Source organism: Rhinoraja longicauda, chromosome 2, assembly GCF_053455715.1.
Source record: "Rhinoraja longicauda isolate Sanriku21f chromosome 2, sRhiLon1.1, whole genome shotgun sequence".
Lineage (NCBI taxonomy): Eukaryota > Metazoa > Chordata > Chondrichthyes > Rajiformes > Arhynchobatidae > Rhinoraja > Rhinoraja longicauda.
Window position 1 is genome coordinate 42,727,610 of NC_135954.1, and position 25,663 is coordinate 42,753,272.

General features: G+C 40.7%; 1 protein-coding gene across 6 annotated transcripts in view; it reads left to right on the plus strand.

Moving 5' to 3' along the window:
- Nucleotides 1–25,663, plus strand: part of LOC144604083 (E3 ubiquitin-protein ligase HECW1-like) — a 316,240-nt gene that overhangs the window by 245,691 nt on the left and 44,886 nt on the right. For all 6 annotated transcript variants that reach the window (XM_078418197.1, XM_078418215.1, XM_078418186.1 and 3 more), the window contains 6 exons: nt 125–221; nt 5,023–5,106; nt 7,524–7,633; nt 9,409–9,529; nt 10,229–10,342; nt 16,178–16,330. In XM_078418197.1, coding sequence (XP_078274323.1) covers nt 125–221; nt 5,023–5,106; nt 7,524–7,633; nt 9,409–9,529; nt 10,229–10,342; nt 16,178–16,330 — 679 coding nt within the window. The remainder of the gene's footprint in view (nt 1–124; nt 222–5,022; nt 5,107–7,523; nt 7,634–9,408; nt 9,530–10,228; nt 10,343–16,177; nt 16,331–25,663) is intronic.

The window sequence follows — 25,663 nt, forward strand, 5'->3', positions numbered from 1 at the left end:
TGTGAAATCGTGCCCCAACAGGAGTAGGTATTCTTCAGGAAATATGTTGGAGAAATAGCAAACGTATAAACAGATGTACAAAAAATTTGGAATGCTCATTCCTCATTTTCATCCCCAATTACAGCGTACAATGACAAGATTGTGGCTTTCCTCCGTCAGTCAAACATTTTTGAAATGCTTCAAGAGCGGCAGCCCAGCCTCGGCAGAAATCACATGCTCAGGTAAATGCATTTGTCATCAATAGAGTTCATGGGTTGCTTTTGTTTCGGTATGTGGAACTGACCGATGTTTATGCCCAATTTACACAACACAAGCAGCCTTGGTTCTTGGTTCTTGGTCCTCCAAAATATTCCAAATGGAATTTAAATGGAATTTAAACTGGAGGTTTAACTGGTGGTTAAACTTAAACTGGAGCCTTGGTGTGCTCTATAAGACCAGAGGCTGAATTCACTACATAATGTTTAGTTTTATTTTGGTTTTAGAGATACAGCATGGAAACAGGCCCTTCAGCCCACTGAGTCCACGCTGACCAGCAAGAATTGATACACTAGTTCTATCCTGCACACTGGGAACAATTTACAGAAGCCAATTAACCTACAAACCTGTACGTCTTTGGGAGGAAACTAGAGTGGTCAGGGCAGTCGAACTATCCGGCGGGGCGATCGAAGCTCCCGCAGCCGGCGGTCGAAGAGCTCGCGTTGGGGCGGTCAATGCTCCCGTTTCGGGGCAATCGAAGCTCCCGCATCGGGGCAATCGAAGCTCCTGTGGCTTGGAGTTCCTGAAGTCGGTCTCTGACCAGAGACTACGAGCTCCACGATGTTAAGTCTACAAGTACTCATGGTTGGAGCTCCGAGGTTGATCCCTGGCAAAGGGATTGTGGGCTCAGCGATGTTAAAGTCCCACAGGCTCCCTCGTGGTGGAGCTCTCAAAAGTCGGTCTCCAGCAAAGGCTGCCAAACCCACAATGTTCCGCCGCAGTGCGGATGGAGATATGATACGGAAACGAGTAAGAGATTAGAAAAAGTTTTCCACCCCCCCCCCCCCCCATCCCCACATAAAACATGCAAAAGAATACCAAAAATATACATTTAACACATACTATTAAAACACAAAGAAGGAAGGGACAGACAGACTGTTGGCGAGGCAGCCATTGCTGGCGCCACCCAGTGGTTCACTTCTCTGCCAGTATTTAGTAGCCGTTGGTCCGTTGGTCTTAATAGTGCGGCTTACTAAGAAGGTTTTCTTAAGAAAGTTGTTGCCCCTGACCTGCATTGAATGTCAGAGCAGGCTTGTGGGAATGAATGTTCCAAAGCACCAAAGTTATCAATGACATAGAAGTGTATCCCAACATGGTGTGTAGAAGATTAGAATAAAAAATTGTAATTAGAGGATGATGTTTCAGTTTTGAGGCCCTCCACAGAGTTGCTCATCCTGTTCATTCGTAATGAGCCATGTGTAATGCTCATGGTCAGAAATTGTTGGGAGACAAGGTGGCGTAGCGATAGTGCCTTACAGCTCCAGAGACCTGGGTTCGATCCTGACCAGGTGCTTGTCTGTACGGAGTTGTACATTCTCCCTGTGACCTGCGTGGGTTTTCTCCGAGTTCTTCGGTTTCTTCCCACACTCCAAAGGCGCACAGGTTTATATGTTAATTGGCTTGGTATAAATTAAAAATTGTCCCTAGTATGTATAGGGTAGTGTTAATGTGCAGGGATCGTAGGTCAGTACGGACTTGGTGGGCCGAATGGCCTGTTTCCGTGCTACATCGCTAAACTAAACAAAAACTAAACTAATGATCCTGCTTCACTCCTCATCCAGTCAGGGAACAGGAGTCTTGACTTGCTCACCAGCATCAAAACAATTACTTTGTAAAGAGATGGGACTCTCTCATATCTACTGTGAAGTGAATACTTTAAAGCTCAGGAGTAAACCTTCAACAACGGACAACATGTGGTTTTTGCTATTCACGACATTTCATGGGAAGAGAGCAGAAACCTATAATATTTAATGCTTGCTCTCAATGCTTTTTAAACAAAATAATCAAGCAGTGGTATCTGCAATAAAATGGAATAATAGCAGATTTGATCTGAATGTCTGTTTCAGTTTAGGACATTGTTACACATTGAATCAAAGTTCACCAAAGGTTGTGGAAGGAAATCAACAAATGGAAAGCAACCAGTTGGTCTGAATAAAATAATGCTTTTGAAAGGGGATGTCAGTTAAATTGGGAAAGGATGATTTATCAGTTCTTTAGAGAATAAAGCAAAGCCTATATTTGATTTGATTTATTTTCCTCCCCAAATGCTACCCTTTTAATTCACAGACTGACAGTAATATCCAACAACGCCACTGCACTGATTGTTTGCAAGCTCCACATGTTGCATTCATTTTTTAAATAGCACTCTTGAGAAATGGCCAATTCCTATTCCTGCCATCACAGGGTCATCTTCCTACCATTTGCTTTTAGTTTGAAATGTACAGAAAGTCGTAAAGTCTACTTCTGTTCATTTTTGCAGAATAGCAGAAAGGCTACAGGATGGTAGGAGACCATTCAGCCCACTGTGACTGTACTGCCTGTATGCAAGGGTAACTAGCAGTTCCAGTCCCCAAATTGTAACTTACCCAGTCCCTTTTTATATTCCACAATGGAATATTCTCCTCCTGAGAAAGTGTTCGAGATTCTTACTCACTAAATAGTAAGATTTCACTTTTTTTCTTTTAGCCTTCCACCAGTGAAAGCAGCTTCTCTTTATCTATGATATTAAATGTCTCTATTGGACTCCCACATAGCCTCCAAGGAGAACAACATCGTTTTTCCAATTGATTCATGCACACGAAGGTCTCTCATCCCTGGAAGTATTGCATTAAGTATCATTTGCACAATTTCCAAAGCCTTTACATTTGTTTGATGCTGTGCTTTGTGGATATTTTAATTGGTTGAAGATTTTGACTGAAGAATTAATAATGCTAATTTTTCCACCCTCCACCATTATTTCACCTCTGCCCACCCCTCGTCCACCCATCTCACTTATTCAGTGAGAGCCATAGACTGTCGATCATCTTTGGCTCACAACTCCTCACTTAGTAAGCTGACTTAAATTCTATTAGACGCACAGCAGGAATGACTAAAATCTGTCGAGGGCAGATGACTTCTCTGTGTCCAAATTGCCATTTATACCTAGGCATGAGATGAGTACCGTCAGCTTACCTAAGATGCAAAGCAACAAACACAACTAACCTTCACCTCAGCTAAGCTCACACCAGTCAGTTGAGCCCAACAGCTGCAGTGTCTTCAGGACTGACCTCAATGGTGAGTTAGGGTAGGAGGGATTAAGTCATCGATCTTGGTCACTTGTGAACTATGGATGTAAAGCATATTTAAAGCATAACAAGGGATATCTTTTTTTTAAACTTTAATTTGATTAATTTCTATTAAATTTGATAGCCACACCACCGGGCTTTTGGTGAAGGCAGAACCAGAATGCACAAATGATCTTATCATTTAAATTAGAGATTTTAACACTGATATAATTTTACAATGAGCCAATACATTACCTGGTCTAACAGTGAGCTCGGAAAGATGAGGCACAATCTCTTTTACCATGGCATTGGCAGGGAAAGATCTTGGTCCAATCCATGTGCTGATTAAACTTGGTTCACGGGGGGTGCTGTAGATGGCCACAAAATCCTAGAAAAGAAATGGAAAATAAAGAATTGACACTCTCTCCAGCAGGTTTGACTAGATTGGGGTGGGGTGAGGGTAAAGTTTCTGTCTGAATATCAGATAAGACCCACTTGGACTGAATGCCAAGGTCAAAAACATTTCTGCAACAGAATGAGGTTTTGTTAACCCTCGTTATAATGGGACTCTTTATAACAGATTTTGTTTACAGTGGACTGACCAGCCAACAGCTGCCCACACCACCCCCAGCTTGTGCTACTGCCTCGGCTGCCGCTTACAGCGCTGGCTGCCCACATGGCTCCCCCGGTTCGTGCCACTTCCAGGTCGCACCTGCCACCACCACCGCCGACCCTTACCTGCACTCCGGCCACCTGCATGTCGCGACCTTTGACTCCGCCGATCCTCACCTCTCCCCCGGGCTGCCAGCCAGCTGGGACACTCAACTCACATGGATTCCAGGCCCAGGTCTGGACCGAGAGTCTGAAGAAGAGACTCAACCCGAAACGTCACCTATCCATGTTCTCCAGAGATGCTGTCTGACCTGCTAGCATCTGCATTTGTTTGATTTTAGGACATACAATGATAATACCTTACTCAGTTATAGCAGACAATCGGCAATAACAGGCACCATTCCTCCTGGTCCGATGTACCAAGGATTTACTGTCGAGCAGTACAAAAGAATGAGAAGAAACTTGAAGAATATACTACAGCAACATCTCAAACAAGAGGAGGGAACTACTTATTTATTTTGTTTAAAATTTTGTTTCAAATTGAAATACAGAAAATATTGAATTTAGATCACTGATGGCTATATTTTATCAAAATTAGAAAACTCGGGTTATTTATGGGATGAATTTACAATTCTTTTGTCAGGTTTCCTCCCCTTGTAATGCTACTCAGCAGGACAATAGAACACATGACTCTATGAACACATTATTATGACTAATTGCAACCTGGTCCTTTGATAGAATATTGTGCACATTAATATATTTATACATTCACTGCAATCACATAAAAATAGAACGCTTATGTCATTGTGCTTCTTCAGAAAACATGCGCAGTATTTGGATTGTGCACATGTATAGATTTCTGATGAATGCTTCCGAATCTCCAACATAATCTACTTCAGAGTAATAGCTCAAAGGTTTTGAAAATTAGTTTTGATGTATGAGATTTGTTTAGTAAAACTAGATTGCATTTAATGAAACAAAAAGATACACCATTTATGAAAACAAAGGTAGCTGAATAAATCCAGGTCATATTTGCCTTCCTCATTTTAAACTTAATGTTATTGAGATGCTTTTTAAAAAAAATCTGTATTTCTATATTTTTTGATTTCAGGGAGAAAATCAATTACATTCGGACAGAAGGAACGCTTGGTCTTGAAAAGCTGTCATGTGACGCAGATTTTGTTATTTTGTTGAGGTAAAGTAATTTTATTTTAGACTATTTTCCCTGACCCTCCTTAATTGATCACACTTTTGACACAATTCTGTGGATGTATAGTGAACAGAAGTATATTGAATATTATCTGAAAAAAAACAGTGAAATGCACATCATGAAGCTGCTTCCTTTTACAGATAAGAAAAAGTACAAAGCACAAAGTTACAATCAAAGCTTGATTACTTCAGTAAATTTTGAATTCTTCACTATTGCAAACCAAAACAAAAGTGGACTAATATAGTGCTGAGTTGTTGTCTGGTCCAATAACGTTTGATATTGTGTTTGGGCCAAAGGGCCTGTTTCCATGCTGTATGACTCTATAGCTGTCTGTCGTGGTGAGAGAATTAAGGAGGGTTTGGATCTGGGTTATTGAAGCCCTGAAGCCGGATTGGAAAGGTTTAGAGGGGTGTGGAGCAAATGCAGGCAAAAACGATGGCACAATTGCACAGCTGGTAGAGCCACTGCCCCACAGAGCCAGACACCTGAGTTTAATTTTGATCTCGGGCTATTAGACCGTCTATGGGTTGAGTTTGCACGTTCTCCCTGTGACCACGTTGGTTTCATCCGGGTGCTCCGGTTTCCTTCCGGTTTGTAGGTTGCTTGGCCCTCTGCAAATTGCCCTTAGTGTGTAGAGAGTGGATGAGAAAGTGGGATAACATAGAACTAATGCGAGTAGGTGACAAATGGTCAGTGTGGACTCGGTGGGCTGAAGGGCCTGTTTCCATTCTGCGACTCTAAACTAAAGTTCAAATAAAATATTCGAAGTACTCATCCATGTTTGATTTCATATGAAGTGTATTGAAGTGGCTCATTGCTAGCTTCTGTGATGGGAAAGGGTTCAGAAGAAAACCAGAAGGGATCAAGTATTGCCCAAATGCTCAAATTCTCGGCACCACCATTACTGAGGAGGAAGCAAGAGAGAAAGAGTGTGAGTGGCTAGTGCAAGAGAGCTAGATGCAATCAATGTTTTTCATTAATTTTATTTTGTATATTCCTGGGAACCCTTTATGTCTATTTATTGACCAATGACGTGAGATTTTAAATTATTTAGAATATACAATATTATGTATTAATTGCAGATCTTAATAGTGTTACACTGGTCAAGGACTCATGAACTTCCCCCTCCCACTTTAAGATAAAAGCAAGTCTCACCTGTTCATCACTGCCTTCAACCACTGACCGTCACCTCACCTTCTGTCTCCTTTTTCTGTTCGTTTACTTATTTATCTATTTATTTTCTTCTCTATGTTCTAGTAATCCCTGTAAAGCGTCTTTGAGTGTTTGAAAAGCGCTATATAAATGTAATGCATTATTATTATTATTATTATTATTTGAATAAATAAAGATTGCACTTGCTTCAAGCAAATAAAAATATGTTTAATGGCTCCAACATCTCATGGGGATTTTTGAAAGGAGAATTGCTCAGAATTGGTGATAATATCATTGAAACCAAAAGCAACCTGTGTCAAACCGAGTTAAATGCAGAAACTCAATGGTCACTGATATAAATATTCCTCTGCTTCATAGAGATGTTATTGCAATCCTCAAAGATGCGGCCAGTGCAGAATTTGATGATTTGGCATGGTTCATTTAATTGCCTTCTAATCCCATTGTACAATAAAGCAGAAGAAACAAATCGTGCGTTCAGGAAATACTGAACTTTTAATGAAAGCTGTTATTGTTACTGATGAACAATCTCACTGGCCCTTAACAGTCTCATTACCTTGAAAGTAAATTTAAAAATATTAAAGATTAAAATATATTTGGTGCTTTGCTATGGAAGTTTACTTATCATACTACATGAATCTCCCAAACATTTTTCCCATTACATATAGTGATTTAAATATGATGTTTATTGACTGCTTTTTATTTCCTGCTATGCTAGCTGTGACAATTCTTGTGATGATTGGTTAGCTGAGAACAAAGAGGGACCTGGCATGGGGGGGGGGGGGGGGGGGCGGTGGGGGGCGGTGGGGGAACGAAGAAGGGATGAGGACTAGTTGTAACTTTGATGGCACCTTTGTGGTGACTCTTGTGTACTATACAAAAACAAAGAATTTCACTGTACCTAGGTATGTGACAATAAAGTATCATCATCATCCTCATAGCTTGTTTTCTGCCTGCTAGTTTAATGGACAGCACAAATCCCCCAAAGGAAGCAGCAAATTGCAGAGATTGGAGATACAATGTTACAAGATAAGGATCAAGATCACTCCTTTGATGTTGACCATAAGATCCAGCTGGTGTCTTTATTTGTTATTTCTGAGTATGTGTGTTTTTGTACGAGAATTAAGTTTAAAATTCTGGAAAGAAAAAGGTTTTGTCAATAGCAATGGATTGCACTCAAACTTATTGCCAAAGAAATCAAACATGGATTTACATTCTCTGTTTTCTTTTAGCCTCTTTGAAGATGAGATTATGTCCCACATTCCAGCACATGCTTTATTTCATCCAGGATACAGCTACTCCCCTCGCTGCTCCCCTGGATCCTCGCCGCAAAATTCCCCAGGTGAATTGGTTTAAAGCGTGGGTTTAGTATTGGAATTCCATTAAAACATGTACAAATCTGTTGTAACCTAAGGCAAAAAAAATCAGCAGCTCACAATCAAAAATGGAACTCGCATTCAATGTCGTCATTTTCTGCCAAACGAATATAAGCGAATTAAAAGAGAGACGTGACAGCAGATTAACTGGAAATTCACAAGTTCACCTGGTTTCATTCATTAGATGAAACACTTCTGCAGCAGTTGCAATTATTCTGTCTTATTGTCAGATCTCACCTCAGAATGTGATTAGAGGAGGTGAAAGATTCAGTTTAGAGTTGTGATTAGCAAAAATCATTTCTGGTAAATGGATTTCTCTCATTATAACATCCTGAAATATTCACGTAACAGTGCACAATGATGGTTGCTGAGCATTGACATCATATCCCTGGCTATGTTGCCCATCTCCTATTGCCAGCAGGAGCAATTTATGTTTTAAATGTCTTCACGGCCTGCTGTGCCTGCATGCTTCCTTTCAGTGACTGATGCACAAGGACACCCAGATCTCGTTGTACTTCCCCTTTTCCTAACTTGACACCATTCAGATAATAATCTGCCTTCCTGTTCTTACCACCAAAGTGAATAACCTCTTAACCCTTTAAAACCTGTTACATTTCTAGAATTTCCAATTGGAGTTCTGGTTCTAAACCACATGGGGTTTTTTAATCAATTACTTAAGATATTAGAACAAGAAAGACTAAGAACAACGTAAAGAACATATTTTGGATGCAGCCTCAATGTTCTAAATTTATTTTATTCTTATGGTTAATATTTTTACAGTTTTGAGATAGGCTGAGGTGAAAACTCACAGTTTTGACATTTTCTGAGAAATATTCAAAGATAGCTTTTTCAGATATAAAATTAAATCCTGACACGAACATGGTTGGTACTAAGTATTTATAACATTTTTAGGAGCTGATCTAAACCTGAAACACATTATTGGGTCCTGTCAGGCCCAGGTCAGGTGGTTTGGCTCTTAGTGTTGTTCACATCCACCCTCACATAGAAACATAGAAAATAGGTGCAGGAGTAGGCCATTCGGCCCATCGGCCATTCAATATGATCATGGCTGATCATCCAACTCAGTATCCCGTACCTGCCTTCTCTCCATACCCCCTGATCCCTTTAGCCACAAGGGCCACATCTAACTCCCTCTTAAATATAGCCAATGAACTGGCCTCAACTACCTTCTGTGGCAGAGAATTCCACAGATTCACCACTCTCTGTGTGAAAAAAAACTTTCTCATCTCGGTCCTAAAAGACATCCCCCTTATCCTTAAACTGTGACCCCTTGTTCTGGACTTCCCCAACATCGGGAACAATCTTCCTGCATCTAGCCTGTCCAACCCCTTAAGAATTTTGTAAGTTTCTATAAGTTCCCCCCTCAATCTTCTAAATTCCAGCGAGTACAAGCCGAGTCTATCCAGTCTTTCTTCATATGAAAGTCCTGCCATCCCAGGAATCAATCTGGTAAACCTTCTCACAGGTTACACTGACTCACATCAGCAAAAGAGCATTATTCAAACTCACTTAAGAATGGCTGTACCTGTAGGTCAGGCAGATCATGGTATTGTGCATCTATTGCAATCTGTTGTGTATACTGTAGCACTGAGGTTTAAACGGATTGATGTTACAGAAATGAGGAAATTCTGTTTTAAAAAGAACTATTTTTAATTAGTCACACAAACTGGAAATGAATTTAGGAGACATGGTAATTTGTTTAAAAAATTTTGTTTGGCAGGTATGCAGCGTTCGAGTGCAAGGGCTCCTGCACCATACAGGAGAGATTTTGAAGCTAAACTGAGAAATTTCTACAGAAAACTGGAGGCCAAAGGTTATGGGCAAGGACCAGGAAAGATTAAGTAAGGGCACCACATTTTCTTCATGATTTCTTCATGATGTTGCTAATTAAATCTATTTTGTAAATTCATACACCAGCAGCATGGAGCTTTGTGTATCAGAACTACTGTAAATAGAAATTTGGGCATAAGGTTTAATTGGGCTTCATTGAATTTATTATCCCTTGAAATTAATGGACAAAAATGTTCATGGCAGTTTGCTCGCCATTCAGTACTTGACATGCACCTTCCACACAAGCTACACGGCAGGAGCATATATTTGTGGTAACTGTTCAACATGCTGAACACGCAACTAACTATGTAAAACACTTTGGAACTTTCAGAGACTTTTCCCTTGCAAAAATGCACCTTCTTCCAGAAAATGCTCTTTATTTGGAGCAAGAGTAAATGTTTGTGCCAATTTTATTAAAACTCATGACAGATTCTGTTTCAATTGTTCAGCTGTGTTGTGCGGTTTCATTTTGGAAAGTGTCTGGTGAAGAGGAGGCCCATTTAAGAGATGTGTTATTCAGTGAAAAACCCGATTTTAAAAATGTACACACTTTCTCCAAGAAAAATAATTTGGGACTTTCCAAATAGAGAATACATATGTTTTCAATTACAAAAAAATGAAATTCCTTTCAGTAAGAATCCTGTTGGCAACAGTTCTGCATATCCAGCTATTTCGACCGCTTCACTCTAGCTCTGCTCTATCCATTGCAGGTTAATTATACGGCGGGATCACTTGCTGGAAGGTACTTTCAATCAGGTTATGGCCTATTCACGCAAAGATCTCCAGCGGAACAAGCTGTACGTCACCTTTGTGGGAGAGGAAGGGTATGGAGTTTCTTCATCAGCTTATCACTGATTTTGTTCAGTTTATTTTTGTGTTACCAATACTAATGGGAAAACTACTGTAACCTTTTCAACGTAAGTTCATAAAAAAGCTCTCTTTGATCATTAACCCCCTACTCCAATTTAATCCATTTGATTTTGTGGTAAAAGTTCCAGATTTTTAGTGACAACAGAGATGCTGCTAGACCTGCTGAGTAATTCCAACACTGTGTCCTTTTTGAAATACCTCACAATATGTCTAACAGTATCTATACGGTTTATGCAGCTTCACAGTTCAGTATAATTGACGAACAGCCAAATAAAATGAATTCCTGTTAAAAAAACAGTATTCAAGAATTTATATACTTCAGAAATCCATTCCATATAATATAAATCCCAAGCAAATCCACAGACATGCAGTGTCAATCTTTGAATTTTTCCTATAGCAGCATATTTTTGACAGTTTACTCTTCACTCAATAAGAAGTTACAGTCCTGTTTAATAAAATCTGATTCCAGGAGACTTAGTTTTCGATCTTTCTGAACCTCTTTGCATCGTGCTCTTTTACTGGAGTCTTGGGGCGAAGTGTCGTTGGAATTGGCCCAGGAACTTTAACTCAGCAGGGAAATAAGTAGTTGACCACACAGGGAACTGTTGATGGCAGGATTGTATCAGGGCTCTGACATGGGGGGGAATCTATCCAATTTACTCTTTAAAGAATTCGAGCATTGCCCATCCTTTATAAAAAGTATAGAGGCGGAATGGGGAGGGGGGACACTATTCTGAGATTTCTAAATGTATTGGGAACTGGAATATTTCTGAGTGCTACATACTGAATATGTTCAGATGTAATAAATGTCATCTGACCAGCAGCAGGTCCAATGGTGATTTGCAATGAAGTAAATTGATTGTCAAAGAAAAAGCATTTTTTTAACACCAGGGAGGCAGCACAGCTGGTAGAGCTCTCGAAATTGAATGCAGATAATTTCAATGCAGTAGGTAACAATGCAGTAGGTAACAATGCAGTAGGTAACCATAAGAAATGTGCAAAATCCCTAAAATGTGTTAAAATAGCTAAGCACAAGATTTAAAGCAATGGAAGAGATTTAAGAGAATTTGTGTAATTGAGTCCAAACAATGAAGAGTAACACTCAAAATGTTGATACTATATTGAACTCCATAAATAGATGGGTGAGGTGCAAGTATAAACGACAATATTTGAATTTTCTAGCACTCTGGTCATGGCACATTTTGAATGCTGTTGCCTTGATATTCCAGTGCACCCTAATGTGGTGGATCAGTGCAGCAACTGTCATTATTCTTCTGCAGAAATATTTAGCTGTGCCAAAGACATAAGGCCTTGAGTACAACTGATCAGCCCAGACTTATTTTCAGCATTTAAAATATGCCACCTGGTAATACTTTCAAGGGCCAGGATTGGGATTTGTTTGGCATTTGTCATGGCCTGAAAGCTTGACCCTCCCTTTGTCTCTATAATTGCTGTTTGAGTTTCTCCAGCAGTTTGTTTTAGATGGAATGTAAATGTTCTTGGAGGGTGTGCAGCGTAGGTTCACTAGGTTAATTCCCGGAATGGCGGGACTGTCGTATGTTGAAAGGCTGGAGCGATTGGGCTTGTATACACTGGAATTTAGAAGGATGAGGGGGGATCTTATTGAAACATATAAGATAATTAGGGGATTGGACACATTAGAGGCAGGAAACATGTTCCCAATGTTGGGGGAGTCCAGAACAAGGGGCCACAGTTTAAGAATAAGGGGTAGGCCATTTGGAACGGAGATGAGGAAGAACTTTTTCAGTCAGAGAGTGGTGAAGGTGTGGAATTCTCTGCCTCAGAAGGCAGTGGAGGCCAGTTCGTTGGATGCTTTCAAGAGAGAGCTGGATAGAGCTCTTAAGGATAGCGGCGTGAGGGGGTATGGGGAGAAGGCAGGAACGGGGTACTGATTGAGAGTGATCAGCCATGATCGCATTGAATGGCGGTGCTGGCTCGAAGGGCTGAATGGCCTACTCCTGCACCTATTGTCTATTGTCTATTGTCTTCTTATAGTCCCAGAGTTGTATCGCATAGAAACAGCCCGTACAGCCATCCTGTCTGTGATGACCATCAACTATCCATCCATTTATCGGCCCTCAGCTTTTATGCCTGTGTCATGCATATGCGGAACTAGATACTTATTGATTGTTGTGTCTCTGCCTCCAACGCCTTCCTAGGCAGTGCATTCCAACTCCAACCACCCTTTGCGTGAAAAGTTTATTTCTTACATCACCTCGAATCCTTACCTTAAATCTATTCCCTCTGCTTATAGACACTTCTGCTACAGGCAACTCTTCACCCTAACTATGCATTTCATCATTTTATACACCTCTTTTAAATTCCCCCTTTACCTTCCCCTCTTCAAGGAGAACAAATTCAGCCTATCGAGATTCTCCTTACAACTGACAGACTCCATCTCAGGCGACATCTCTTCTTTGTCCCTCCAGAGTAATCAAAGCTTTTCTAACATGTCACAGCTTTAAATTTAGTTTTTTAGTTTAGAGATACAGCAAGGAAACAGGCCCCTCGGCCCACCGAGTCACGCCGAACAGCAATCCCTGCACTTTAACATGGCCCTACGCACACTAGGGACAATTTACATTTATACCGAGCCAATTAACCTACAAACCTGTATGTCTTTGAAGTGTGGGAGGAAACCAAAGATCCCGGAGAAAACCCATGCAGTCACGGGGAGAACATACAAACTCCGTACAGACAGCACCCATAGTCGGGATTGAACCTGCGTCCCTGGCGCTGAAAGTGCTGTAAGGCAGCAACTCTACCGTGTTCCTGCGCCATCGTGCCACCCATGCAATGTGCATAATATATACAAATCTGGCCTCACCAATGTCTCATAAAGTTGTACCATAATTTACTTGCTCCAGTATTCCTTGCACTGCCAAATGAAGATTAGTATTCGGCAGGCCTTCCTTAGCAACCTATCGACCGTGTTGTTACCTTGAGGAATCTTTGTTTCTCATTAATTCCTAGGGCCCTAACATTCATTATGTATGTCCTACCCTTATTTGACCTCCCAAAATGCATCACTTTGCACTTTCACAATATTGTTTCTCTTAATGCAAATTAAGATGTGAATCAAATTAGATCCTCTTTGGGAATAATAAAGAGATTTAGAAACCATGCTGCATGTATTAAACAACTTGTAAAATATAATTGTTTAATAAACTAATATCACTGGGAAGCATTCCAACTGGGAAAAATTGCAGAGCCTTGCCAAAAAGATGAGGAGTGGTATTAGAATAAACGGTAGTGACATTAAAATTGAAAGTGTCTGAATTCATTAGAGACAAACTCTGCTTAAATTTGATTTTGACAACAGACCAGCATTTTCAAAACAGTAGGCTAATGTGGAGCCTTGGTGGGAAATGAAATGCTGCATATTTAGTATGGGTAGATAGCAAGCTGAGCTAGAGACAGAGTATAACACAAATATTGCTGAAAGGTAAAATTTAGCCTCATTCTGGCAAGTTTACAAAAGGGGAATTTCTAATCTTGGGAATCCCATAAGCAGCAGCCAAAGTTAATTACTTTTCCAGAGGAAGGGGTTGCCAAACTGCAAGTCCTCTTATGTGTACATTGGCAAATCCTACAGACAAATCATTTACAATGAAGAGACACCGGGTACTTGGACTTGATCAGTTGATCAAATTGAGTCAACGTGGACTTTTGATCATAAGGTCATAAGGAATAGGAGTAGAATTAGGCCATTCAATCATGGCTGATCTATCTCTCCCTCCTAACCTTATTCTCCTGCCTTCTCTCCATAACCTCTGACACCTGTACTAATCAAGAATATATCTATCTCTGCCTTTAAAATATCCACTGACTTGGCCTCCACAGCCTTCTGTGGCAAAGAATTCCACAGATTCACCACTCTCCGACTAAATAAATTTCTCCTCATCTCCTTCCTAAAATAACGTCCTTTAATTCTGAGGCTATGACCTCTAGTCCAGGACTCTTCCACTGGTGGAAACATCCTCTCCACATCCACTCTATCCAAGCCTTTCACTATTCTGTATTTTTCATTGTGGTCCCCCCCTCATTCTTCTAAACTCCAGCGAGTACAAACCCAGTGCCGACAAACATAGGTTAACCTACTCATTCCTGGGATCATTCTTGTCAACCTCCTCTGGACCCTCTCCCGAGCCAGCACATCCTTCCTCAGATAAAATTGCTCACAATATTCCAAAGAGTAATGATGCCTCGTTTCACCTGATTGGCTTGATTACTGTGTTGTTCCCAAGAAATCTAGACCAGCCCTCGGCTTTTAATCAAATGTGTGAAGTGTTAAAGTGTCTGTGGAGAAGGAGGTGTTGTTGTGTGGATGGGTGGGAGAAGTAACAAAGTGGTTTTGAAGAACAAAATAGTGCAGAAAGAGCTTGGCAAATACAGTTTACCATAGAGAAATATGTGGTGGTCCATATCAGACCCAAAGGTGGCAAATCAGAAAATAATTTTGTAATTCTCCTTACCAAGTTGCATTAGATTTGAGACAAATAGATTTTTGCTTGGCAAAGGTGTTATTTAACACAAGGAATGGCAGGTTTAAAAAGTTGGATTGCAAATATTCTCACTGAACAGTGGAATGCACTTTATAGATAGATGGGTACTAAAGAGCCTTCTCTTGTTCCTGCATCCCTAATATTGCTATCAATAGAGAGAGTCTCAAAGCCAAGCACAGTGCTTTGGTTGTTCTTGTGTATGTAGATCATTAGAACCTAGTGCAAAGGTATAGAAGCTAATAAATAAACGACTAGTGGAAACATAGCTTCAAAACAAATAAATTGTTCCAATGAACAAACGAACAAAACAAATTCCAAAATGAGGAGAACTTACAATGCGTGAGAAAACGCCATCTCGAAAAGGACATTCAGCTTGAGAACTGTTGATTAAAAAAAAGTTGTCCATGTAGCCAAAATATTCTGGGATTTCCTATGAAGTGCTGCCATGCGGACAGCGTGTGGAACTGAGAGTCAGTGGCTGCTGAGAGAGGAGATAAGCTTGACATTGGAGGATGAAGCAACTGAATCACCTAATTAAAATTGTCCTGGTTGAATGACTCTTTTATAAACACCCAGCTTTATTATTAGTATTTAAACTTGTTTAATGTGTGACTATTCCAAGATGTTTTCCCCTTGCTGTTTATTGTAATTGTAACGGTATTGTAATTAATTTATTGGCCAAGTGTGTAAAAACATACAAGGAATTTGGTTTGCCATACAGTCATACCAAAAAAGCAACACGACACACAACCATATAAAAATTGACATAAACATCCACCACAGCGCACTGTGATGGCAGGCAATAACCTATTATATTCTTCCATCCTTTTCTTCTGCGGTCGGGGCAGTTGAACCATCCACAATTGGGGTGATCGAAGCTCCCACTGATGGAGCTACTGAAGTTGAACCCTAACCAAGGGACCACAAGCTCCATGATGTTAAGTCCGCAGGCTCCCACGGTTGGAGCTCCCGAAGTCAATCCCCAGCAAGGGGACTGCCAGCTCCATGATATTAGGCCATGGTGCGGACGGAGATACGATATGGAAAAAGTTGCATCTCCGTCGAGGAAAGATTTAAAAAATTTCCCCTGCCCCCCCCCCCCCCCCCTCCCCACCCCCACATAATACAAAACCAAAGATACACTAAAACATACGTTTAACAACAGACTAAAAACAAGAAAAGGACAAGACAGACTGTTGGTGAGCTGCCATCGTACGGCACCACCCGTATTGTAGTTTAATTTGTTATGTGTTTCCTTTGCAGTCTGGATTACAGTGGACCGTCAAGAGAGTTTTTCTTCCTCCTGTCACAAGAGCTATTCAATCCGTACTATGGTTTGTTTGAATACTCAGCCAATGACACCTACACCGTGCAGATCAGTCCGATGTCAGCATTTGTAGAAAACCATCTGGAATGGTAATGTTTAAACCTTTCTCTACCCATCTCGTTCACAAGAAAAATGTCATTAAAGCCACTTCTTCCATAATCTTTAATGTCAAAAGTACAATGCTCACAGTTACAAATGATAAAATTGTTACAGTACAGAAAGAGGCAACATGGCCCTGAGAATCTGTGCTAGCTCTCGACAGACCACACTCGTCAGTCCCATACCTCCACTCTTCCGTGTAGCCTTGAAATTTATTCTCACTCAAGTGCCTCAAGTGTTGAAAATCTTGAGCAATACTGTTTCCATCTTCCAGTGACTTCCAGATCATAGCTATTCTTTGTGTACTTTTATTGTTGGTTAATTAACTACAGTTAATCGAAGCTACCTTTATCAATCCATTGTGAAAAGTTCCTTTTTTATTTACCCATTTCTTCCTCTGAATAATCTTATTGTTCATACTGTGAGTAACTAGCTTGAATCGTTATTTATCCTTTTGATCATAATTCTTATGTAATGACATTCTGCAAAGACTTTTTCCTTGTTCTTGCTGGTAGCTTTGCTATTCTCATTTGGTATGTACCAGAGAATAAGATGACATTCTGTCTAACTATACCCCCTTGAACAGGTCGCCACACAGGATGGGCAGAATGGTGTGGGGTTCGGTGTTCAGCATTCAGGTTGGGATTGTGAGGCAGAAAGTGTTGAGAAAGGCAACGATGGCTTGTCTTCATCCCTTCGGGAAAATGGCTTGCTATTAAATGTAGCTTTCATTTGGTTTAGATACTCAGCATCTTTTCAATATTAGGACCGACACTTAAATATAAAATATGGATTATGCATCCCTTTAGCAATGCCATTTTGTGAGTGCTGTTATTATTTGGAATAAATTTATGGGTCGAACTTCAAGGGATCTCTTCCACTTGTTTGTTAGAACTTTGGTGGAATATCTGTGGTAAAATGGTGAATGGTGAAAATGTATGCAGTTTGCATGCCATCTTTACCCGCAGCAGATTGTGATAGTTTGAGAGAATAAACTTTTTTGCAAAGACAAAAATCATCAGATGTTCTGACAGTTTAATATATCTCAAAATTACTATTTTATATACTGTGAAAATTCATCACAATGTTCAGTTCCACTATTTGCTGTGCTTAACCTAGAAGATACTTGATAGATAACTAAGTGCATGCATTCAGATTTCCTGATGACTTCAATGATCACTGCATTATTTTGCCCTATGAGTGTGGTAGACTCCATTCCATGCAAACAATGGAGACCTGGGATGGTTCATTATAGTCATTGCAAGAAGCAGATTGAGTTGATATGGAAGTGAAGTTATTATTTCAGAAATAATTTTCTGCTCATATTTAATACGAACTGTTCGAAGATGAGACTTATAGCTTTGTAATAAGCAATGGCATTTAGTGATGAGCCCTCAAAAACACATTTATCACATCACAGCAGATTATACAATTCATTTGAGACACTTCAATGTACAAAGCCAGTTATTTTCCCCCTGTGTGTCTTATTATTGTTGCTCTTGGCTACTAAGAAGAAAATAGAGCAATAGGATTACCAGCTGCTGAGAAACTCACGCTTACTCTAGTGGCCTTGGACAGTGATCGCAGTACACTGCTAGTTTGCTATTATGTCATGGAAGCAACCCTTGACACTTAATTCCCCATATCCTGAGAACAAAATAATTAGCAAATAATCAACTTATTTCTAACAGTTCACAAATCAGATTTACTAGAGATATCAAGTGGACAAATGCTCATTACACTCGGAATAAATAGTTGATCATTATCTGTTGAGTGTAATGTATTGATGCCATTCAGGTACACTAAATATGATGATTACACGGGGTCAAGGAATGGAATTCAGTGACTAATTAGCCAATTTGGAACTGATTACCTGTCTTGGAGTTTTTTGATGTTAGAAGTTCTCTGTTGGGAGTCTGAAAGTTAACAGCCGATTGAGATAATTACGAGAATCGTTTTGTCGGAACTGGCCTGGGTCTGAACTAAAGTGTTGACTCTGTGTCTCTTCTCCACAAATGTGGCCTGACCTGCTGAGTATTTCCTGCTTTTTCTGATTTTCTTCAAGAAAGGCTTTTTCTAATGTTTCACAAGACTGATAGCGATTTAACTACTCCTTTCTAAAAAACAATATTCTACTGACAAAATTAAAGATTAAATTATATCTACATCTTACTTGGCTTTGAGTAGATGATCCTGTTTTTCGTGAGCATTACTTAAATTGGAAAAATAAGTGATAGCTTGAAAATGATTGAGGTAGGCCTTTGGTTGCCACACTCTAGCAAGGATGTGATTGCACTGGACAGATTGCAAAGAAGACTCACCAGAATGTTGCCTGGTATGAAGTGTTTCAACTAAGGGTGGAGAATGAATAGAAGATAGACACAATATGCTGGAGTAACTCAGCTGGACGGGCAGCATCTCTGGAGTGAAGGAATGGTTGATGTTTTGGGGCGAGACCCTTCTTCAGGCTGATGTCAGGGAAGTGGGCGGTGCAGAGATAAAATGTAGTCGGAGACCGTAAGACTGGTAGGAGAACTGGGCAAGGGGGAGGGGATGGAGAGAGAGGGAAAGCAAGGGCAACTTGAAGTTAGAGAAGTCAATGTTCATACCGTTGGGGTGTAACCTATCCAAGCAAATATGAGGTGCTGTTCCACTAATTTGCGCTGGGCCTCAATCTGACAATGAAGGAGGCCCAGGACAGAAAAGTCAGTGTGGGAATGGGAGGGGGAATTAAAGTGTTGAGTAACCGGGAGATCAGAAAGGTTTAGGCGGACTGAGCAGAGTTGTTCAGCAAAACGATCGCCGAGCCTGCGCTTGGACTCACCGATATACAGGAGTCCACACCTGGAACAGTGGATACAGTAGATGAGGTTGGAGGAGGTGCAAGTGAACCTCTACCTCACCTGAAAAGACTGTCGGGGTCCTTGGATGGTGTCGAGGGGGGAGATATAGGGACAGGTGTTGCATCTCCTGCAGTTGCAAGGGAAATTACCTGGGGAGGGGGTGGTTTGGGTGGGAAGGGATGAGTTGACCCAGGAGTTGCGGAGGGAACGGTCTCTATGGAAAGCAGAAAGGGGTGGAGATGGGAAGATGTGTCTAGTAGTGGGATCCTGTTGGAGGTGGCGAAAATGTCGGAATTATGTGCTGTATGCGACAGCTGATGGGGTGGAAGGCGAGGACAAGGGGGACTCTGTCCTTATTACGAATGGGGGGAGCAAGAGCGAAGCTGCGGGATATCGAGAAGACCCTAGAGAGAGCCTCATCTATAACGGAAGTGGAGAACCCCTGTTCCCTAAAGAATAAGGACATAGAGAATGAATAGACTGAGTTTGCTTTTATTGGAGCTGAGAAGACTGAGGGGGTGACCTGACATGTACACACAATTATTTGTGGCATAGAAAGTGTAATTATCGCATACCTTTTCCCCTTAGAAAAGATATCTCTGACTGGAGGGCATATATTTAAGGGAAGGCAGGGGGGATTAAAAGGGGATTTGAGTAAGAATTTCTTTCTCCCAGGGGGGTGATTGGAATCTGGAATGCACTGTCTGACAGACTAATGGAGGTGGGTACTCTAACGTTTACCTCAGAATCACTTTCTTGCAGTAACCCTATATTCGTTGATTCTCTCAATAGACAGAAATCTACTGATATCTGTCTTGAATATACTTATGTACAATACACAGTATGTGGCTGAGCGCAATCTTTCCTGAGCAGAGGATTTCTAAGGTTCATTACCCTCAAAATGAACAAATTTCTTCTTCTGAGTGGTTGACCCCTTATTTTGAGACTGTGATCCTGGTTCCATGCATCCTAGCAGAGGATTTAGCAACTCCACACCCACCCTGTCAGGACAACTATAAATTTTGTTCATTTCAATAAACAACCCTCGTGTTTCTAATCTTGAATTTGTATTGATCCAATTTGTTTAATATCGTACAATTAACGCACCATCATAAAATGAATATGCCGAATTCTCACTGATCCCTCTATTAGAGTATATCCTTGCTTTGGTGGGGAGATGAGACATGTGTACAGTATTCCAAGGGCCTATATAATTGGAGTAGGATGTTTCCAAACAAATCGTTGTCATACAACAGGGAAGCAGGCCATTGGGTGCACCCGGTCCACTCCGACCAGTGAGTACCCATCCGTACGAACCTCATCTTCCAGCATTTGGTCTTCTATGCAACGGCAATTTAAATGCTTGACCAGGCCCTTTTTAAATCCTGTCAGTGTCTCTGCAAAATGCTCTCATCATAAAGGCCAACACGCTGTTTATCTATCGAATTGCCTGCAGTGCCTACACATCAACCTCCAGTGATTCTTGTACAAGGACAGCCAGGGCCTTCTGAACACCCAAACCTTTCAATCACTCACCATTTAAAAAATACTCTGCCATTTATATTTTCTGTCAAAGAGGATGACCATACTCTTTTCCAGTTTATGTTCCACCTGCCAAGTCCATGCTTAATCACTCAACCTGCTTATATCCCCTTAAAACTTCTCTGAATCTGCCACAGAGCCCACACTGCCATCCAGTTTTGTCATGTTAGCAAATCTGTAGATATTGTATTATGCTCTAATCATTGGTGTCTATTATGAATAAGTGGGTCACAGCAACTATCCCTGTGGCACCCCACCAACCAAGACTCCCAACCTAAAAATGACATTAATTCTAATTTCTCAGTCCATTCACCATTTGTCATTCCACATCTGTTTAGCATCACCAAAACCATGCCCTCTAATTTTGTTTGAATAATCACCTACCAAAGGGTTTCTGAAAGTCCAAATACACTGCATCAACTTGGTTGCCTTCTGAGTTATCTAAAAAAAAAACTCCAACAGATTTGACAAAAATGACTTTCTTTTTATAAATCCATGCCGACTCTACCCAGTCTGCAGTTCCCTGTTTACTCGCTTTTCCTAAAGTAGATGGTCTCGGTCTTGGAGATGGCTATTTCTGCATGAGGATCAGCAGGTAGATTTTGCTGGAGGATTGCGACAGGATCAAGTTTGGTGCTGGACTTCCATGGGGAAATCAACACCATGAAGCTGTTTGGAAATCACTGAGGAAAAGCAGTGAACACGTTCAGGATTTCCACATTCACGGAAGTGTATGCAGGAATCCCAGACTTGCTGGCATGTGGAATTGCCAGTAGTTCAGCATAGAAACAAGGGGATTTCCAAGCAAGTTCCATCCTACAATGGCTTTAAACTTCCACCAGATTAACTGGAAGAAATGGTTTATTTAATTTCCAGAACTGAGTCTAGCAACATGATAATATAACGGCAGTGAATGCCAGTAGAGGTGATGGAGAACTGGGTCTGATGAGTTGGATGTGGAGTTGAACACTGTGAAACCCTTTAATTACAGGCCAGTCAGAGAATGAAATTATGGAAGTTATGAAGCCTAAAATGATACTTGCTGGCCTACAAGCAATGATCACAATGAATGGCGATACTGACTCGAAGGGCCTAATGGCCTCCTCCTGCACCTATTTTCTATGTTTCTATGTTTCAATGCCATGAATTCCTTTGCCTTATGCTTTCAGCTATTCACTCTTGTTTTAATGGTTGGCTTTACATAAATCAAGACACACAACTGATTGTAGTAAAAATAAAACCAATGTTAAATGAAGGTATACTGTCTCATTAGCAGACTTAACAACAAACTGATCTGGAAAACTGTTCCTTTTCCCACCCTCACTTAAATTAGGTGGATTTCAGATGTGACTAGATAGAAAATGTAGCCTCCTATCAGTGCAGAAGATAATGCAGCAACTAATTTTTATTCTTTCTCCAGGGAATAGAATATGAGTTCCTTTCCATACAATAGTGCTAAACATGAAAGCAGATTTAATCATTTGTATGGAAATAATGGATTTTTTGGGGCTCTTTTACCTGATTATATCAATTATTAGAGGCATGGCATTCTATGATATGATCTTGTGGATCTGCTGTTTTTTGTTTATGAATCATTAAATTTCCTGTTACTATTTTATCTTTGCTTGAAGTAAATTTTATATTCATTCTCCAACATGAGGTGTACAGAGTGGGACTTAGTTATATGGAACTGGACATTCAAACCAATACCTTAGATTGCAGTGAATTTGCTGAGCTCATTGTTGGCAGTAAGAACTAAAAATAATTGTTTGCAAGTCTATGAAAAGGTACAATTATTGGACATAATCTGGAGGAATGCGATGGTTAAGCACAAGGGAAATTACACTCTGCAGATTGCAGGTGTTGTTCTGGTGTGAAGGGTCTGATAATACAGTGAAGTGGAAGATTCACTCTACATGAAAATATCAGCTTGGGATTTCACACCCCAGATAACTGAAATGTAGCTTAATTTTCATTGCTCAGGGAAGATAGTAAAATGTATCTGGCAATCTCACAAATATAGAGTTGGCCACAATTGACAAGTTATGGAAAAGCAATCCAGAAATTAATTCAGTCAGCAAAAGCAAAAATAGGTCCAAAGTTTCCTAGGCACCTCCAATGTGAATGGTCGTGGCACTCTCTTTAATTCAAGAGAGTGCTCTTAATTCCTTTAAGAATGAACAAAACTATACTCAATGTAGATAGAGTCATAGAGTATTACAGTGTGGAAACAGGCCCTTCAGCCCATCTTGCCTACACTGGCCTACATGTCCCATCTGCACTAGTCCCACCTCCCGGATGAGAACATACACAGCAAGATTGGCAAGTTTGCAGATGATACAAAAGTGGGTGGTTTTGCAGATAGTGAAGATGGTTGTGAAAAATTGCAGCAGGATCTTGATCGATTGGCCAGGTGGGCTAAGGAATGGTTGATGAAATGTAATGCAATGTGAGGTGTTGCATTTTGGGAAGTCTAACATGGGTAGGACCTACACAGTGAATGGTAGGGCTCTGGGAAGTGTTGTAGAGCAGAGGGATCTAGGAGTGCAGGTGCATGGTTCCTTGAAGGTCTAGTCACAGTTAGATTGGGTGATCAGCTTTTGGCACATTGGCTTTAATCAGTCAGAGTATTGAGAATATTAAGGTGGGAGGTCATGTTGCAATTGTATAAGAAGTTGGTGAGGCCGCACTTATAGCTTGGTGCCCAGAACTGAACACAATACTCTATGAAACATTTGTCAAGCTGGAAAGGGTACAGAGAAGATTTACAAGGATGTTGCCAGGACTAGAGCTATAGAGAAGTTGAGTAGGCTGGGACTCTATTCCTTTGAGCACGAGGATGAGGGGTGATCTTATAGAGGTGTAGAAAATCATGAGAGGAATAGATCGGGTAGATGCACAGAGTCTCTTACCCGGAGTAGGTGACTCGAGGACCAGAGGACATAATGTTTAAGGTGAAGAGGAAAAGATTTAATAGGATTCTGAGGGGCAACGTTTTTACACAAAGGATGGTGGGTGTATGGAACAAGCTGCCAGAGAAGGTAGTTGAGGCAGTGTCTATACCAACATTTAAAAAAGTTAGACAGGTACATGGATCGGACAGGATTGGAGCGATGTGGGCCAAACACGGGCAGGTGGGAATAGTGTAGCTGGGACATTGTTGGCCGGTGTGGGCCAAAGGACCTGTTTCCACACTGTATCACTCAATGGCTCTATGACACCACCCTTTGTGTGAAAAAGTTACCCCTCAGGTTCCTGGTAAATCTTTCCCCCCTCACCTTAAACCTTTGTCCTCGGGTTCAAGATATTAGACTTGCACCTGCCAAGACTGACCTTAGCTGAAAGCAAATCCGTGAGCTGCATCTCCCTTGATGAAAGCAACTCCAAGGTGGTCAGAGAAGCCCTGCCTAGTGCCAGCGAGGAAAATAGAGCATCACCTGGTGTGGCCTTGACCGGCCCCACTCATAAAGCAGTGCTTTAAGTCGGGTTGAACCAGCTGTCAAACAAACAAATGTCCTTAACATTTTAAAGATTGAAAAACAAAGAAAAAACCTAATAACATGCTGCCTGACCCGCTGAGTTACTCCAGCATTCGTGTCTTTTATTTGTAAACTAGCAACTGAGTTCCTTGTATCCCTATCCTAATAAAACAAGTTAAACTTATAAAGTAGTTTACAATTATTTTAAATGATTTAAAGATAAATTTAGAACAATTATAATCAATTTTTCAATTTTTCAATTCAATTTTTGGTTTAACTCAGTTCCAAAATTGTAATTTGTGCACAGCCGACCTTTCCTCCTGACAGCCAGGTGACCCCATGAAATGAATGGGGAGCCTGAAGCTGTGCCAGATACAGACAAGCACAGGTTCACAACTGCTGGGAAATTGCATGAAGTTGCAGCTTTGTTGCTGGACTCCAGAAGGAGTCTGGTGTTGGAAAACTCTCAACAAATTGCTAGTAAGCACCTCTTAGTAAGTTTAGTACGTGTGTGGTTTCATGCACGCTGATGCGGGAATCCTGAATTTCCTGACAGTTGCACAGGAAAATGACAGCATTTCCAAGTGGAGCTGGCAACCTTTATTAGGAAAATGCAGGCCCACATTTAAATTGCAACTGTGTGTTTAAGTTTAAAAAAAGAACTTCACAGCATGTTTATTCTCCTTTATGTGTGTTCGTCATCATTTTGTCTTATTACAGTTCAGCGTAAGAAATGTTTCAGTTAATGTGGCTGCGGCATTATCAGAGACCCATGGAATCCACACTGAGCTCATAAAGCATTCATACTTCTTGTGTTTGATGAGGCTTGTACTATGTATATTGAGATAGTTTCCTCCTAACAGTTTGTTGCTGAAAGAATCGCACTTGAACACAAGCACATATATGAAAGTTTAAATGTGTTCAACAACCACTCTTTGTTGCCAATATGGAAACAGCTGTACAGCCAGCACAATATGTCCACTGTTAGAATATGCCTTTCAGCCACAACACTTTTCTAAAAGTAGCTTACAATTAGATTTCAGCTTGATAACATCTAAATTGGGAAGTATATTTTCATTCCTTCTTAAAGGGGCTCAATCTTGAATTAAAAGGAGCGCCAGCCATGAGAGCATTATATTTCACAATCCCGCCTCAACCAACCATTTTGACAGGGAAGTAGTTAATTCTCAATGAATATTCAATAGATACTACTATTTCAGTCTGTTTCTTCTCCCTCCCCATGCTATTCAAAATACAACCGCTTGTCTACACCCACTAAGGATTTCCTCTGGAAACACAGCCAAAAAGCTGACAAAACTTAGTCAGTGAGAGTGACTGAGTTTAATAAATTAACAAGATTGAAATTGGAATTTAGGATCTCCCCTATCTGCTGCCAATTCTGATTAGAGGGAGTGCTGGAAATGATGAGTGGCCAAACTAGAGATATTTACATGGATTT